The 14,372-nt window shown below is 42.6% G+C and overlaps 1 protein-coding gene across 2 annotated transcripts; it reads right to left on the bottom strand.

Annotated features, from left to right (window-relative positions):
* Nucleotides 1-1,429: 1,429 nt before the first annotated feature.
* On the bottom strand, nt 1,430-12,461 carry Wdr31 (WD repeat domain 31). 2 transcript variants are annotated; one of them, XM_076843174.1, is made up of 9 exons: nt 12,346-12,461; nt 11,474-11,606; nt 9,807-9,881; nt 8,011-8,155; nt 7,819-7,919; nt 5,936-6,003; nt 4,861-5,002; nt 3,429-3,591; nt 1,430-1,590 (listed from the first exon to the last, which is right to left on the bottom strand). In XM_076843174.1, the coding sequence occupies exons 1-9, from the start codon at nt 12,459-12,461 to the stop codon at nt 1,430-1,432; spliced, it is 1,104 nt and encodes a 367-aa protein (XP_076699289.1). The 2 variants fall into 2 exon arrangements, with proteins under 2 accessions (XP_076699289.1, XP_076699290.1); XM_076843175.1 differs by having other exon boundaries at nt 11,474-11,603.
* Between the last annotated feature and the right edge of the window lie 1,911 nt (nt 12,462-14,372).

Raw genomic sequence — 14,372 nt, 5'->3', positions numbered from 1 at the left:
CCCCCAAAACCAAATGCCAAATGTTTTCATTGATATAAGGAAGATGATTCATAATGGGATAGGGAGGGGGAGCATGGGAGGAATAAATGAACTCTAGATAGGGCAGAGGGGTGGGAGGGGAAAGGAGGGGGCATGGGGTAATTAATGATGGTGGAATGTGATGATCATTATTATCCAAAGTACATGAATGAAGACATGAATTGGTGTGAATATACTATGTATACAACCAGAGATATGAAAAATTGAGCTCTATATATGTAATAAGAGTTGTAATGCATTCTGCTTTATATATAAATAAAAAAAAGAAAAGTGAAGCAGTTAATGTCTTCAGATGTTATTGTGATGATTTTTCCTTTTAAAAATTCTCTCCTTTCGGGGCTGGGGCTGTAGCTCAGTGGTAGAGTGCCTGCCTCGCATGTGTGAGGCACTGGGTTTGATCCTCAGCATCACATAAAGATATTAAATATATATACATTTCTATATTATATATTTAACATATATTAAATATATTTATATAATCTGATATTTGTATATTTATAAATATTTTAATATAGTTATATACATATTTATAAATATGTATATATTTTATAAATATGTATATTATATATGCATATATATACTATGTGTATGTATGTGTATATATATGTATGAAATTTTATTTATATAAAATATTCAAATTACAAATAAATTTTTTCAACCTTAATCTCTGTCCATTTTCTTATCCATGGAAATGAGATAACTCTTATGATCTGGGTGATGTCCTTGTGCTGGTCAGTCTCTTGAAGCACTTCAGCAGCGCTGGTCTAGGAAGGCACATGCAAGGGCAGGGGTTTACCACCTCCCCTGCTCTGGGTAGAAGCCGAGGCTTTGGCTTTCTCGCCCAGCTTTGATCCTTCGGTGCTGAGGAGCGATGCCCAGAGCTTAAACTATGTAGATGATCCATGTCCTCTATGGGCCAAGCTACTTTCCCATCTCAATTATTTTTTGAGGCAACTGAAGCAGATTCTATTCCTGTTGCCTTTGATTTCTTCTTATTTATTTATCTATCTATCTATTTATTTTTGTGGAGAGATGGATGGAATCAAGCTCCGTGCTTCTTCTCACAGTCGCAGGTCCATCACTCCTATATCTTTAGATCATCATTTGGAATAAAACATTTTTTTTCCCTGAAGAGTTGTCCCAAATGCTCACTAAAACACTGCATTTGGGTTTAACTTAGATTGTAAACTTTATGTTTAGTCCATGTTTCTAAATTTCATACCTGATTTTGAACCACTGAACTTAATTGACTTCTAACACTGATATACCTTCTAAGTAAACCTAAGTAAAGAACACCAGCCCTATATTCCACCTGCCCCAAGATAACATGGAAAAACAAAGCCACACAGAGGGCCATGGTTTGATATTGATTGGTGAATGTCTCTCGGCTTCAGAATGCTGCCACTTCCTCCAGTTCCAGCCCTCGGCTGTGGTCCACTCTGAGTAGGTGAATTCCTCTGTTGAAACTTGCACATAATAAGGAGACGGGATCACCAACAGCCAGGGAAGTTAAGGGTCCAGATCCATCCAGAGACAAGGTGAAAAGGCAGGCTGAGGGAAAGGGGATATCCACAGTTTAGGCCAGAGTGCAATGAAGTCACACATGGCTTAATGACAGAATGAATTTGAGAAATGCATCATTAGACAATTTTATTGTTATGCAAATATCAGAGTGTTCTAAGCAAACTTAGGTGGTACAGCCTACTATACACCGAGGCCATGTGGTATACGCCAGTGTTTACATGGTCTGAGGTTGACTGAAAAGTCATTATGCAGTGAGTGACTGTATCAATGCGCCAGGTCCTCCTGAGAAATCCAAGGGATAGAGCATGTGCTGGACCGTCTAATGCACAAGCGTCTAACGCACAAGGCCCCACTTGCTTCATGGGAAGGTGCACCAGCAGGTAAGGCAGAACTTGGGTCAATGTCATGAATTCAACTGCACAGAAAGGGGCCCAGGCCAAACAAGACCGATGCCACCAAGAAGTGTGTGCAAACAATTGGGGCCTTACCTACTCAGAGACCAAGGCAGAGCAGGGACAGGGAAAACAGACAAGGACACAGATCTGTAGCTGTTGGCTCCCTTCAAGATAAAAGAGAATGGGGACCGGCAGGCAGTCTTCGGGGGTGCCCAGCTGACTCAGTCTCCTTCCATCTGCATCTCAAAGGCCACTCTTCTAAGAACTTCAGGTACACACCCAGTGGGCAGGGCATCAGTGCCATCCATTCAGGTCAACACTATCAGGCCCTCACTTCCCTGGTCTTAGGTTCATGATTACTAAACCAAAAACTTGTGCTTTCCTACCACCCACGACTGCTACACCTGGGCAGCTGGGAAAGGGCACTCCAGGTAAGGGGACAACAGGCCTATCTGTACTAAGGCTTGTGGCCCCAGCTGTTTGCAGAGTGCCATTAGACATGGTCCCAACTCTTTTGAGAGGTTACCCTTTCTCCCCCTGGGGGAACTGAGTTTCTGGAGGACTTCTGTTGGAAGGACGTGGTTTGAAGTTCTCTAAATAATGCATTCTTATCCTTACAGAGAGGTTGACCTGCCTAGGGCGGAGCAGCACAGGAGCAGCAGGGGCTGGGCAGCCAGCTTTCTGGTTTCCAACACTTATTCATAGCACTTGCCCCCATCATGACCAGCTTTCATGCTATCAAAGGTTTAAAAACTAGCTCACAAAATTGCTGAATATCTCAAAGACAGCCTCAGCAACTTAGTGAGGCCCTGTCTCAAAATAAAAAATAAAAATAAAAAAGGCGGGGATATGGCTCAGTGGTTTAGCACCCCTGGGTTCAAACCCCAGTGCCAAAAAAAAAAAAAAAAAAAAAAAAAAAAATCACCGAATGTCTAACAATTGACCAGTAGGAGCCAGCTCCAGCATGTCCAGGACTGTGGGGAGCCATGATCCACAGACACCTTTTCTCTGGTGCTTTGAAGTGTCATAGCCTTACTATGGTCTTAACCAGTTCCAGAATCCAAGTGATACAAATCTTTCTGAGACTATTCTTATTGTCCCTGAATCCCACCAAGCTCTTGATTTAGTCCTTGAAAAAGGAATTCAAATATGGCAATTCTTGGTCCCTTTTCCAGACATCTTGAGTATCACCAGTTAAAACTTGATGAGAAACTTCAGGGAAAAAGAACATAAGAGCCAAATAGATTTTGTTTGGGTTCTCAGGAATGACTCTATGCATCACGGGATACATGGTGATAGTTTCTATCCAGAGGTCAACCAGAGAGAGACTAGCATCTAGGTGTCATCTCTTAACCACTTAGGGAACTAGATGGTGGAAGGAGATGGCTGGCTTTGAACATGATGACCAATGGGAAGCAGGAGTTTTAGAACCCCATGTATCTTTGAGCAGCACTACAGCAGTCTCCTTACCTCCAGTATCTTGGTTCCATATCTTCACCTTGGAATCATGTGATGAGGTAGCAATCGCAGGCACCAAGGCCAATGTTCTTGGTAGAAAAACACAGGATGCAACTGTCTGGAAATGCCCCTTATACTCACGAATTCTGTTTCTTGTCTGCCTTAGGTCCCACAACTGCAAAGTAAATTTTTATGGACCAGCTTGTACATACACATTCCTCAGCTTCACACGCACTTCATTCACTACTATCCCTCTTCCCAGCCACCCACGATCCTCTTGTGTCCTCCACTTACCTGCTCCTGTAGCTACATGAACTTCTTCTTTCAACCATCATACCCACCCATCCATCCACCCACCAGGTGATTATTTTGCAACAACTATGTCCCAAACAACACTGGTTAAGAATGTGCCAGAAGTGCTGTTGCCTTTTTCATGAGGAGTAAAAGCTCCCAGGCCTGCAGTGTAATGGAACAGTATGGAATTTCTTACTTTCCATGACAACTCAAGAGCTGCCTTTTACCAGCTTTTTGGCATCTGTGGGTCTTTTGTGACCCTGTAGTTAGGAACACCTTCTCATAAATACATGTAAGTACAAACATTCTGAGGTAATGCCTAGAGTCTATAATAAGGGAAGTGACAGTCCCACCAGTTCCATTCATTGGTACAGATCAGGTCACACCTGGAGAGTAACGTTCAGGGAGGAGAGCAAACTGAACTGTGTCCAAAAACAATGAAGTCATTGGAAACCATGCCATACATTAGCCTGGAGATGAAATCCTGCATCCAAAGCTTACAACACCCCAATCTGCCATTTAGCAGGGGTGTGATTATGTGCAAGAGATTTCAGCTGGCCAGGCCTCTATTCCCTCATCAGTACCTAAGTCACAGGGTTGTTTTAAGGAGTAAAGAAGACAGTGCATGTGATAACAATACTCTACAATGATGAAGACTCTGGAGGAGTCTAAACAATCTATCCTGAAATTAATTGCATGGAAGGCATATGGATAGGGATGGAGTGGGCTCTAGACTAACCCAGGAGCTCCACATTCCCTAAAGAGCTCAAACTTCCTTTACTAAGGCTGATGGTTTATCTTCAGAGGACTGTAGTATATATGGTTCATTGGGGACCCAGCACAATGGGAATACAACTGGCTCTTCAGTTGACCTTCCCCATATACTCTGCTGGGAGTAGTGACATTAGCAGATAGGTTCTGTTTAGCTCCTCTCAATCTTGACTGTTATCCTGTTCCTCTTGTCTACTACCAATTTAGAGAGGCTTAGGTTAATGGATATTTCTTAAAAGAAGCATCTGGACTGTAAAGAATCACCCGCAGTTACACCTAAAATAGGCCTGAGCCAATAACAGAAAGCTAAAGTCATGAAGCCAGAGGAAGTAATTTGCTCCTCAGTAACCAGGCCCCTGGATCCCACACAGTCTCTTACTGTGGCTTCACAGCCTTCGCCTCCAAAACCGTTGCTGCAGGAGATGCACTTGTGACCATCCATGCTGACCTCGCAGTAGGTCTGAATGTGTTGCTTTGTGGGAAACATGTGAGCCACCTGCAGCCCCCGACTGTCCCATAGTCTGAAAGAAATTAAAAAAGGAAATGAGTTTATAGTAAATGTGCCTGAAACAGACCTGTAATATCTCACTCACATAAAGTCTTGGCTCCTTGCTTCAGAGGTCAGTCAGAATGTAATACCATGATTTACCTGAATATAGCCGCCTGAATTGGTGCAATCTCTAGGATGCTAAAATTGACAGGAATTAACCAAACTGAGTGACACCTGAGTTTTCTATTTTGAGATCCATTAATAAGAATTTAGACCACATTTAATTGTAAAAGTCAATTTGTTAATTTGGTCCTTTAGGACACTGCTTTAGACAAGAGGCTATTTCTATGCCTATGATTTTAATTTTTTAAATGATACTTTTTATGATCTAGAGCGCAGTCTTCATTTCAGAACAGATAAACAGATTCAGAAGCCCTGACCCTGGAGTCCACAGGAGAGTGTTTTGTTTTGCTTCATCTCATTTTTATCACTTTATCTCATTTCTAACCATTTTCTAAATAAAATCTCTTTTGAGAACCAAAGTTTCTAGTCATGCACTCCACTCTACGCACTACTGACTTCATTTGAATCCCTTGATGTAGTTCCTGACCAACTCCCCAAGAAGGTTCTCAAATGAATGCTGGTGACAGAGAACCCCCGGAGCCATGCAGGGGTGGCAAGTGGAGCCAGGGAGGCTGACTGGTGCAGGTGGCCTATCCTAGGGTTAACCTGAACCCACTCACATAGTGGGAGCTGGATGGGTCGGCTGCTCTCAAAACCGTCACCTGTACCCAGATGATCCAAGGGGCCACATCAGAGCAGTTCAGCACCAGCATGGGGCAGACAGGTGGGAGTCCCAGGAAAGGGCAGAGCAGAGGGGAGAAGCAGACTGGGAGCAAAGTGATGTAGGCACGGGAGCCACAAACCTTCACCAGAAACACCTTCACTCCACTCAGTGGCCCACCTGATGGTTTTATCTTCAGAGGACTGCAGGATATATGGTTCGTTGGGGACCCAGCACAGGTGAGTTACCTGGAAATAGGAAAACTTTCAACACTTCTCCATACCAAGTCATTCTTCTGCTGTGATTCCTGCACATGGTGCTAAAGAGCATCTCTGTACCTCTTCTCAGGAATTCCAAACTAGTAAGTTTGATTTAAAGGGATTTAATGTCTTACAGACACTTATCAGCCAGCTCTGGCTGCATCTCCTTGGTTATCAGCAGCAATGGTAGCAGCTGGGTCAGCTATGAACCAGAAGCTCGTGGGCAGCCTAAGAGCACCTGAAAGCCAGTCAAGTGGCAGGGACCTGTTGGCAGTGGCAGCCAGGAGAGTAGGACCTGTTCTGAGGTGGGACCAGGGAAACTGTGGTCTACTACCTCAAGGGGTTCAGAAGAGTGACCATTGTCCTTTTTATCCCTACAGTTCCTTGCAGGGCAGGATGGAACAGTTATCAAAAAACAAGGAAATGGGATTTTTGTTTCTTCAGTAGAGCAAATGTCCACAGACACAGAGAGTATCAGCAAGTTCACCCTCTATCGACAGCTGTCTTCAAAATCAGAGAAGATGAACTTTGACGACCACTAAAGAAGCATCTGCCACGTGGCAGGCATGATGACAGGTGTTTCACATACACAGGTTATCTCATTTCACCTTAACTAGCAACATAATTCTCCTCATCTGATAAATGAAGACACTGAGACTCTAAGAGCTTAAGTAACTTGGTGTAGGACAGCCAGGAAGTGGTAAGCGTGGGGCTGGGAATGTGGCTCAAGTGGTAACACGCTCACCTGGCATGCGTGGGGTGCTGGGTTCGATCCTCAGCACCACATAAAAATAAAATAAAGATGTTGTGTCCACCGAAAACTGAAAAATAAATATTAAAAAAATATTTATCTCTCTTTAAAAAAAAAAAAAAGTAAGTGATGAGTGTGAAGCCAGGACTGGGATGTAGAAGGGGCAGAGTGCTTGCTAACATACTCAAGGCCCTGGATTAAAAACAAAAAAAATGAAGAACAAACTCACACAAATATTTGAAACTAGGTATGACTGACCCCAAAGGCCATGGAATTTATATACCATGAAAATCTACCAGAAAACAACAGGTCTTCAAAAACATGGCAAAGCTGGGCCCAGTGACGCATACCGTAAACCCAATGGCTCAGGAGGCTGAGGCAGGAGGATAACAAGTTCAAAGCCAGCCTCAGCAACTTAGTGAGTCCCTGAGAAACTTAGTGAGACCTTGTTTCAAAATAAAAAATAAAAAGGGCTGCTCAGTGGGTAAGCCCCCCTGGATTCAATCTCCAGAGCCAGGAAAAAACAAAAACAAAAAACAGCAGATTACACAAGGAGAAAAAGGTGAGGTTTATTTCTTTGTTATTATGTTACACCAAGGAGAGCAGCTGCCACACAGTACACCAGCTGTGAGTTCTTGGTAGACAGAACTGAGATCTGTCCCTAATCATGTTCCTAGCAGTGTCGAGCCCACAGAAGAAATGGATTAGATATATGTTGAAGAGATAGATGAAGACACCATTTTAGACGTCAGTACACACTAGTGGGGTCATTCTCTACTGCAGAAGGCTTGCCATCGTCCAACTCAATGACCCGAGAGGTCAGCAGGGGCTGCCATCAGGACCCAGGCTCTGAGGCAAGGCCGTGGGTCTCCGGATCTCTTTCCTGGGCCTTTTCTCTCTCTGTTTCCTTTTTGGTGTTGGAGGTTGAGCCCGGGGCCTCCCCACGCTGCGCACGCGCTCTGCCAACAGTGCTCGGCTGCGAGCTCGCCAGTGCCCTGCCCTGCCCGGGGCCCCCTCTGCTACCCTGCCCTGCACCGAGGTGGGATTCATACCAGGTTCCTGGAGACCGAGGCTCTCTCCACACACCGTCCGGTCCCCACGTCCCACAGAAGCAGGGCGTTGTCCCGAGAGCCAGTGCACAGCTGTGACGCGTCTTTGGAAGCAAGGCGAGAAGTCACCCATGGGGCAGGACTTGCACAGGCCGGGAGAGCCCGAGGGCGCCGGGCAGAGCTGCTCCGCCTTACCTGGACTCACCGCCACGCCGGTGACCGCCAGAGCGTGGCCGCACAGCTGCTGCCTGGGCTGTGAGGCCTCGTGCAAGTCCCACATCAGGACCCGCCTGTCCCGAGAGGCGCTGAAGAACTGGCCCGACCCGGGGCTGCAGGCCACCTGCTCAGAGGAAACAGAACAGAAACCCGCCGCTGTGCCTCGGGACTGGATTTCAATGCGGGGAAAGGTGGCTCCGCGCAGCCCCCCCACTTTCTGTGGGCAATACCTAAACGGGGGTCTGTGATGGGGAAGGCGAGAGGCTGCCTCCCACCTCTCTCCATGGTGTGCTGTGTAAAGTCCACGTGTGACCCTGTGTAAAGCAGACTCTCTCCCATCCTCCAAGGGGAGCGGTTAAAACCTCACCTCTTCCACTGGGCCTCCCAGACCACCTCACCTCCACGGCCCTCCCCGCCGGCTTTGGGGGCTCCTGCAGAACATGCCCCGTGTGCTGCCGCGGCACCGTGGGCACCGCTCCACAAGGGCGCAGTGCACCGCACCTCCACCGGTCTCAGCATCCGGTTGTGTTCTCTCCTACTTCATGTTGTAATGTCATGCATTTTATTTTATTTCAGAGAGAAGTTTGAATCCTGCTTATTTTTAATCACATAAAGATCCATTTATTTCTACTTTACCAAGTGACCACGGAATTCTGTTTTAGAATTAATACTGGATCTTCTCATCTCTATTAAGATGATCAGAGAACCGTATTTATCAATTTCCTAATAACAAATCATTTCTGCATTCCTAGAATAAAGCTCAGTTAGTCATGGTATATGCTGTTTTTCTAGGAAAGTTAGACTATTTGCTAATATTTCATTAAGAATTTTTTTTCAATACTTGTAGCAGTCTACAAGTAGTGTACTCAGGACCCATTTCCCCATGTTTTAAAATATTTTTTTTTAGTTGTAGTTGGACACAATACCTTTATTTTATTTTATTTTCACATGGTGCTGAGGATCGAACCCAGTGCCTACACAAGCTAGGTGAGCACTCTACTGCTGAGCCACAACCATAGCCCCCATTTTCCCATTCTTATTTAACACAAAACCTCTATATTTTTGGATATGGCAATGTACTACTATCAATTCAGATTTCCCAACCCACTTGAAGATACAGATAACCAATGACATGTAGGTAGAAGTGGGATTTATAGGAAACCCTTTAAAAGGGGCTGACAGATACAATCCTTTGTTCTTGCCCTTTCTTTCTTCCTGCTGCCTCAAGATCAGACATGATGAAGAGAGTTGCAGCAGCCATATTGTGAATAGGAGGTAATTTTGAAGATGGAAGCTAAGCTCTTTTATTTTTTGGAACTGGGGATTGAACCCAGGGGTGCTTAACCGTTGAGCAACATCCGCAGCTCCTTTTGTATTTTACTTAGAGAAAGGGTCTCACTGAATTGCTTAGGGCCTTGCTAAGTTGTTGAGGCTGGCTTTGAACTAGTGATCCTCCTACCTCAAACTCCTGAGCCCTGGGATTACAGGCATGTGCCACAGCACCCATCAGAATTTTATTCTTTTTCAAGATTGAATAATATTCCACTGCGCATATATTCCCATATTTTGTTCATTTGTGTGCCTTTCGGTGGCCATCTTGCATATTTCCACCTTTGTTTTGCTCTGCTTTGCTTTTCCTGGAGTAGAACTTCACAGCATCAAATAAAGCCTGGGTATTTTTCCTTAGGACTAAATATCACTCTTAATAACTAGAGCTATTAAATATTCCTTGATTCAGTTCCAGATTCCCTTCAGAATAATCATTTGACAATTACCTTGGTGATTTCACGTTCATGTCCTTTGAACCTTTTCACCACGTTTCCAGTTTTCCAATTATAGGCCACGACTGTCTGCAGAGAGTCATTAGAGCAGTTTAGTCACTCCATTTTCATGTTACTTCTTCCCTCTCCTGCCTCACACATGCTAGGCAAGCACTCTTCCACTGAGCTATGACCTAGCCCTGTACTTTCTTAAAGTATCTTTTTAAAATTTTTTTAAAAATATCTTTTTTTAATTTATTTTTATGTGATGCTGAGGATCAAATCTAGTGCCTCACATGTGCCAGGCAAGCACTCTGTCACTGAACTACAACCTTAGCCCTTAGAGTATCTTTTTAATATTCACCATTTCTAACTGTACAGTTCAGTACTGTTGAATATATTCACACTATTATAAGACAGACTACATTTTTTAATTTTAAAAACCCGCATTCATAATCCCATCTTCCAAAGAGAACTGTTAGAATTCTTTTGACCCTGTTTCCAGGTGTACGCGTTAATATATTACCATAAGCATCCCTCTCCCCAAACAGGACTTTAAAATTTTCTGAGTCCCCACGGCTCATTGCTAAAGAGCAAAGAGCATGTGCTGTTGTGGGCCCAGCCCCCTCTGCACCTGACCTAATTAAACACCAGTTTCCTAATCTGCAAAATGGAGAGGATAATCCTTGCCCTGTTTAACCCTTACAGATGCAAGGGAGGGTCATATAAATGAAATTTCTTGCATTTAAGATGATACAGATTTTAAAACAAAATGCTGTTGAGTGTTAAAATATTGAGATACATCCTGATTTCAGAGGAGTAAATTTGAAAACAAGTGCATGTTAAAACCAGTGAAATACAATAAGCAAATGAAATTGGAAGATTTGAAAAGGCTATTGACAGTGAGAGACATTATTTACTGCAAAAAGCAGCAGCATTTTTGCTACTCCTAGCAGTGAATGTGATGACACAACCAATACGAAGGAGAGGAAGCACTCGGATTCAAAATGACGACGGGAGAAAAGACAAAGACATACAAGGAAAGAATATGATGTACCCACAAGAGAAGAAAGTACGATGTTCTTTTTGCTGACAACTCCTGTTTCTGAATGTAGCTGTAAACACGTATGGGCTGGAACAGTAACACCTGCCACTTACAGAAGTCATGCAGGTAGTCATGTTGGGCTTAGTGTTAAGGATCTTACTTATGGTCTCTCATTTAATCCTTGCAATCATCCAGTGAGGTTGGTGTTATCTACACTTAACAAATGAGGAAACTGAAGCTCAGAAAACTTAGACTTACCTAAAGTAATAGAAGCAAAGCAGGAATTTACACCCAATCCTTTTTTTTTGGGGGTGGGGGGTACCAGATCCCAGGGAAGCTTAACCTTTAAGCCATATCCCCAGCCTTTTCAAATTTTTTTTGGGGGGGGACAGGGTCTCACTGCTAAGTTGCTTAAGACCTTGATAAATTGCTGAGGCTGGCTTCAAACTTGTAATCCTCCGCCTCAACCTCCCAAGTCACTGGGGTTGCAGGTGTGTGTAAACCCAGCCCTTCTAACTTTAAGCCCATACAGTTACATTAATAGCCCAGCTGCCAGAAATGAAATGAAAACCTAGATTTTCTGAGTATCTTCCCTCTCCTGAAATGAGTTGTCTTCCTTGGATGCTGCAGACCTCACCTTATCTTTTCCTCCAGAGACACAAAGGTCTGAGTTCAGAGCAGCAACGGCAGAGACAGCATCTACATGAGCAGGACTATACTCTTGAGAAGATTTAGTTTGAATTCTCTCTTCCATGATTCCATCAGGCCTGCTAAAGAGAGGTGGAAAATGAGAGGCCTAATGCTGGGATGGACAGGGGAGCAGCAGTGCAGGCGACAGTAGCAAGTCAGGCGGGCTGAGGGGAAGGATAAAGGGAAAGGAGTAGAGAAAGGAAACACTGACACTGCCTCCCTGTGTATTCTGACAATGCTCAGAATGACTCAATGATTGAAATCTGATAAAGGGACTCCTAAGACAAGAGTCTTTGTCACACTAGCCACAAATTCTAAAGACTATTCTGCACCACCACCCCCGTTAATGGGTGCAGATATTAGCTAATAAGCTATTTCTTAGCTAAAAGAAAACAGACCAAACAGTTCAGGGAAGGTCATTAACCTTTGTTCTCTTTCTTTCTTTTTTTTTTCTTTCTTTTTTATTTTGTTCCCAAATAAATATGGATGGATGTTGTATTTTCTGAGCTCTTTATTTTAATATTCTCACTAGTTCTCATTATTAAAGAATGATTATTAAGTTCGTTAATTTATTGAGGTAACCTTTTTCTCTTTCTTGAGTTTCATGGAGGCATGATAAAGTCAGCCACGGTGGTATATGCCTGGAATCCCAGAGACTAAGGAGGCTGAAGCAAGAGAATCACAAATTCAAGGGTAGCCTCAGCAACTTAGTGACATCCTGTCTCAGTGGTAGAGCACTTGTCTAGTGTGTGTGTGAGAACCTGGGTTCAATACTCAGAACTGCCCAAAATAAAAGAACCCTAGGGAAGACTGCTGTACCTGTATTTGTAACTGCTGTGTTTGAGTTTGCTCTGCAGTTTCCCCATTATGGCACAGAGCCCACACGAAGCCCGAGGAAGAGGAGTGTGTTTCAGGTGGCATCTGAGTATCAGCATCCCTTGTAGTTGATGGAAGTTGTGTTTCCTGTTTAGTAAAAATAAGAATGTGTACTGTTAATTTTGTTAGGCACAACAACAGTAGAATGGTTATGTGAAATTATTTAAAAACAAAAAAGACTAATGGAATGCATGTGCTTTTCCTCTTTTTCCTGCTTTACTTTGAAGGGATTACAGGTGCCAACAAACCATTAGCAGAGAAACAAAAACAAAACTAACTTTTAAAAACACTTAAGAATTATGTTTAAACTGATTTAAATATTATGCAACGTATACATGTATTGCAACATTACATAGTATTCCATTAACATGTATAATTTTTGTTTTTATGCATTAGTTTTAAAAAAAAATTAAGAAGTTCCTCAATAGTTAAACATAAAATTGCCCTATGATTCAGCAATCCCAATCCAAAAGAATTAAAAACTGGTGTTCACGCAAAAGTTGGTACCCAATGCTCATGGCAGTAATACTGTTCAAAATAGCCAAAAGGTAACAAAACTCATCAATGGGATGAGTAGATAAACAAAATGTGGTCTACCTATATAATGAAATATTATTCAGCCATAGAAAGGAATGAAGCACTAACACATTCTACAGCAAAAGGGAACCTTCAAAGTATCACGAAAAGTATGATTCTACTTATGTGAAGTATGCACAGTTGGCAAATCTACAGCAACAGAAAGCAGATTAATGGCTGCCAAGAGTTGAGACAAGGAAGGAACAATAGGTCTGGTGTCCTTTGGGGGTGATGAGAATGTTGTGGAACTAGACCATAGTAATGGTCGCACAACACTGTCTGGGTACTAAATGTCACTAATGGTAAATTTTATGTTATGTACACTCTATCACAATAAGATAAATACTAAGCATGTAATTGAAAAAAAATTTAAATCCATATTAGTGAAGCTTCTTGGAAGAGAAGAGCTTTGGACATTCTAAAAAGTTATAGCCCTTCTTATGCTGAACTGTTTTTAAATAATTTCACTGTGGTACTTAAATCAGCATAAAAGATCATGAAATTATTCTGTAATGAGATGCTAAAGATGATGACACTGAAACAATATAGATAATGACCTAGACCAGCAGTTCTCCAAATGTGATCTGGGGACCAGGGGGGATTTCTGGTTCTTTAAGGAATCCAGGGGTCCTCCTCTCTCCAGCTGTCTCTCTGTGTGAGGCATGATTTTCCTTTCATACTTCAACCTAAACAATATATTGCAATAGACTGAGTGCAGAAGCAGATACTAGTTGTCTTTGTTTAAGCCAAATATTAAAGAGATTTCAAAGAAATTATAACAATACCATTCTTTCCTACTAAATTTTTTGGGAAATTTTTCATGAAATTACATTATTCATCTAATAGGTTTTTTATTGTTAGACTTTTGTTTTTGTTTTGTGGGGCTGAGGAATCACACCTGAGATGCTAGACAAGTATTCTAATTTGAAATTTATCAGTTTTCATATCAATAAGAGGTTGGACAAGCAGGAACCCAATCTACAACTTACAAAAACAAAACTTGTTTGTGGTCCTTGATGATTTTTAAGAGTGTAAAGAGGCTGGGCATGGTGGTGCATGCCTGTAATCCCAGCAGCTCAGGAGGCTGAGGCAGGAGGGTCACAAGTTCAAAGCCAGCCTCAGCAACTGAGAGAAGTCCCAAAGCAACTCAGCGAGACCTCATCTCTAAATAAAATATTTTAAAAAGCTGGGGACATGGCTCAATGGTTAAACAAAACTGGGTTCAACCTTGGTACCAAATAAATAAACAAATAAAATTTAAAAATTTAGAAAAGAGTATTAAGGAGACTTGATGACAAAAGTTTGAGAACAACTCATCTAGAAATCGAATCATGTTAGTATAGGATGACCTGTATTAGTCATAAAGAATAAAAGCAATAACTGTTTTCCAGATT

This window comes from Callospermophilus lateralis, chromosome 2 (assembly GCF_048772815.1).
Source record: "Callospermophilus lateralis isolate mCalLat2 chromosome 2, mCalLat2.hap1, whole genome shotgun sequence".
Taxonomy (NCBI): Eukaryota; Metazoa; Chordata; class Mammalia; order Rodentia; family Sciuridae; genus Callospermophilus; species Callospermophilus lateralis.
The sequence above is the reverse complement of the archived record's forward strand: the minus strand, read 5'-3'. Positions and strand labels throughout refer to the sequence as shown.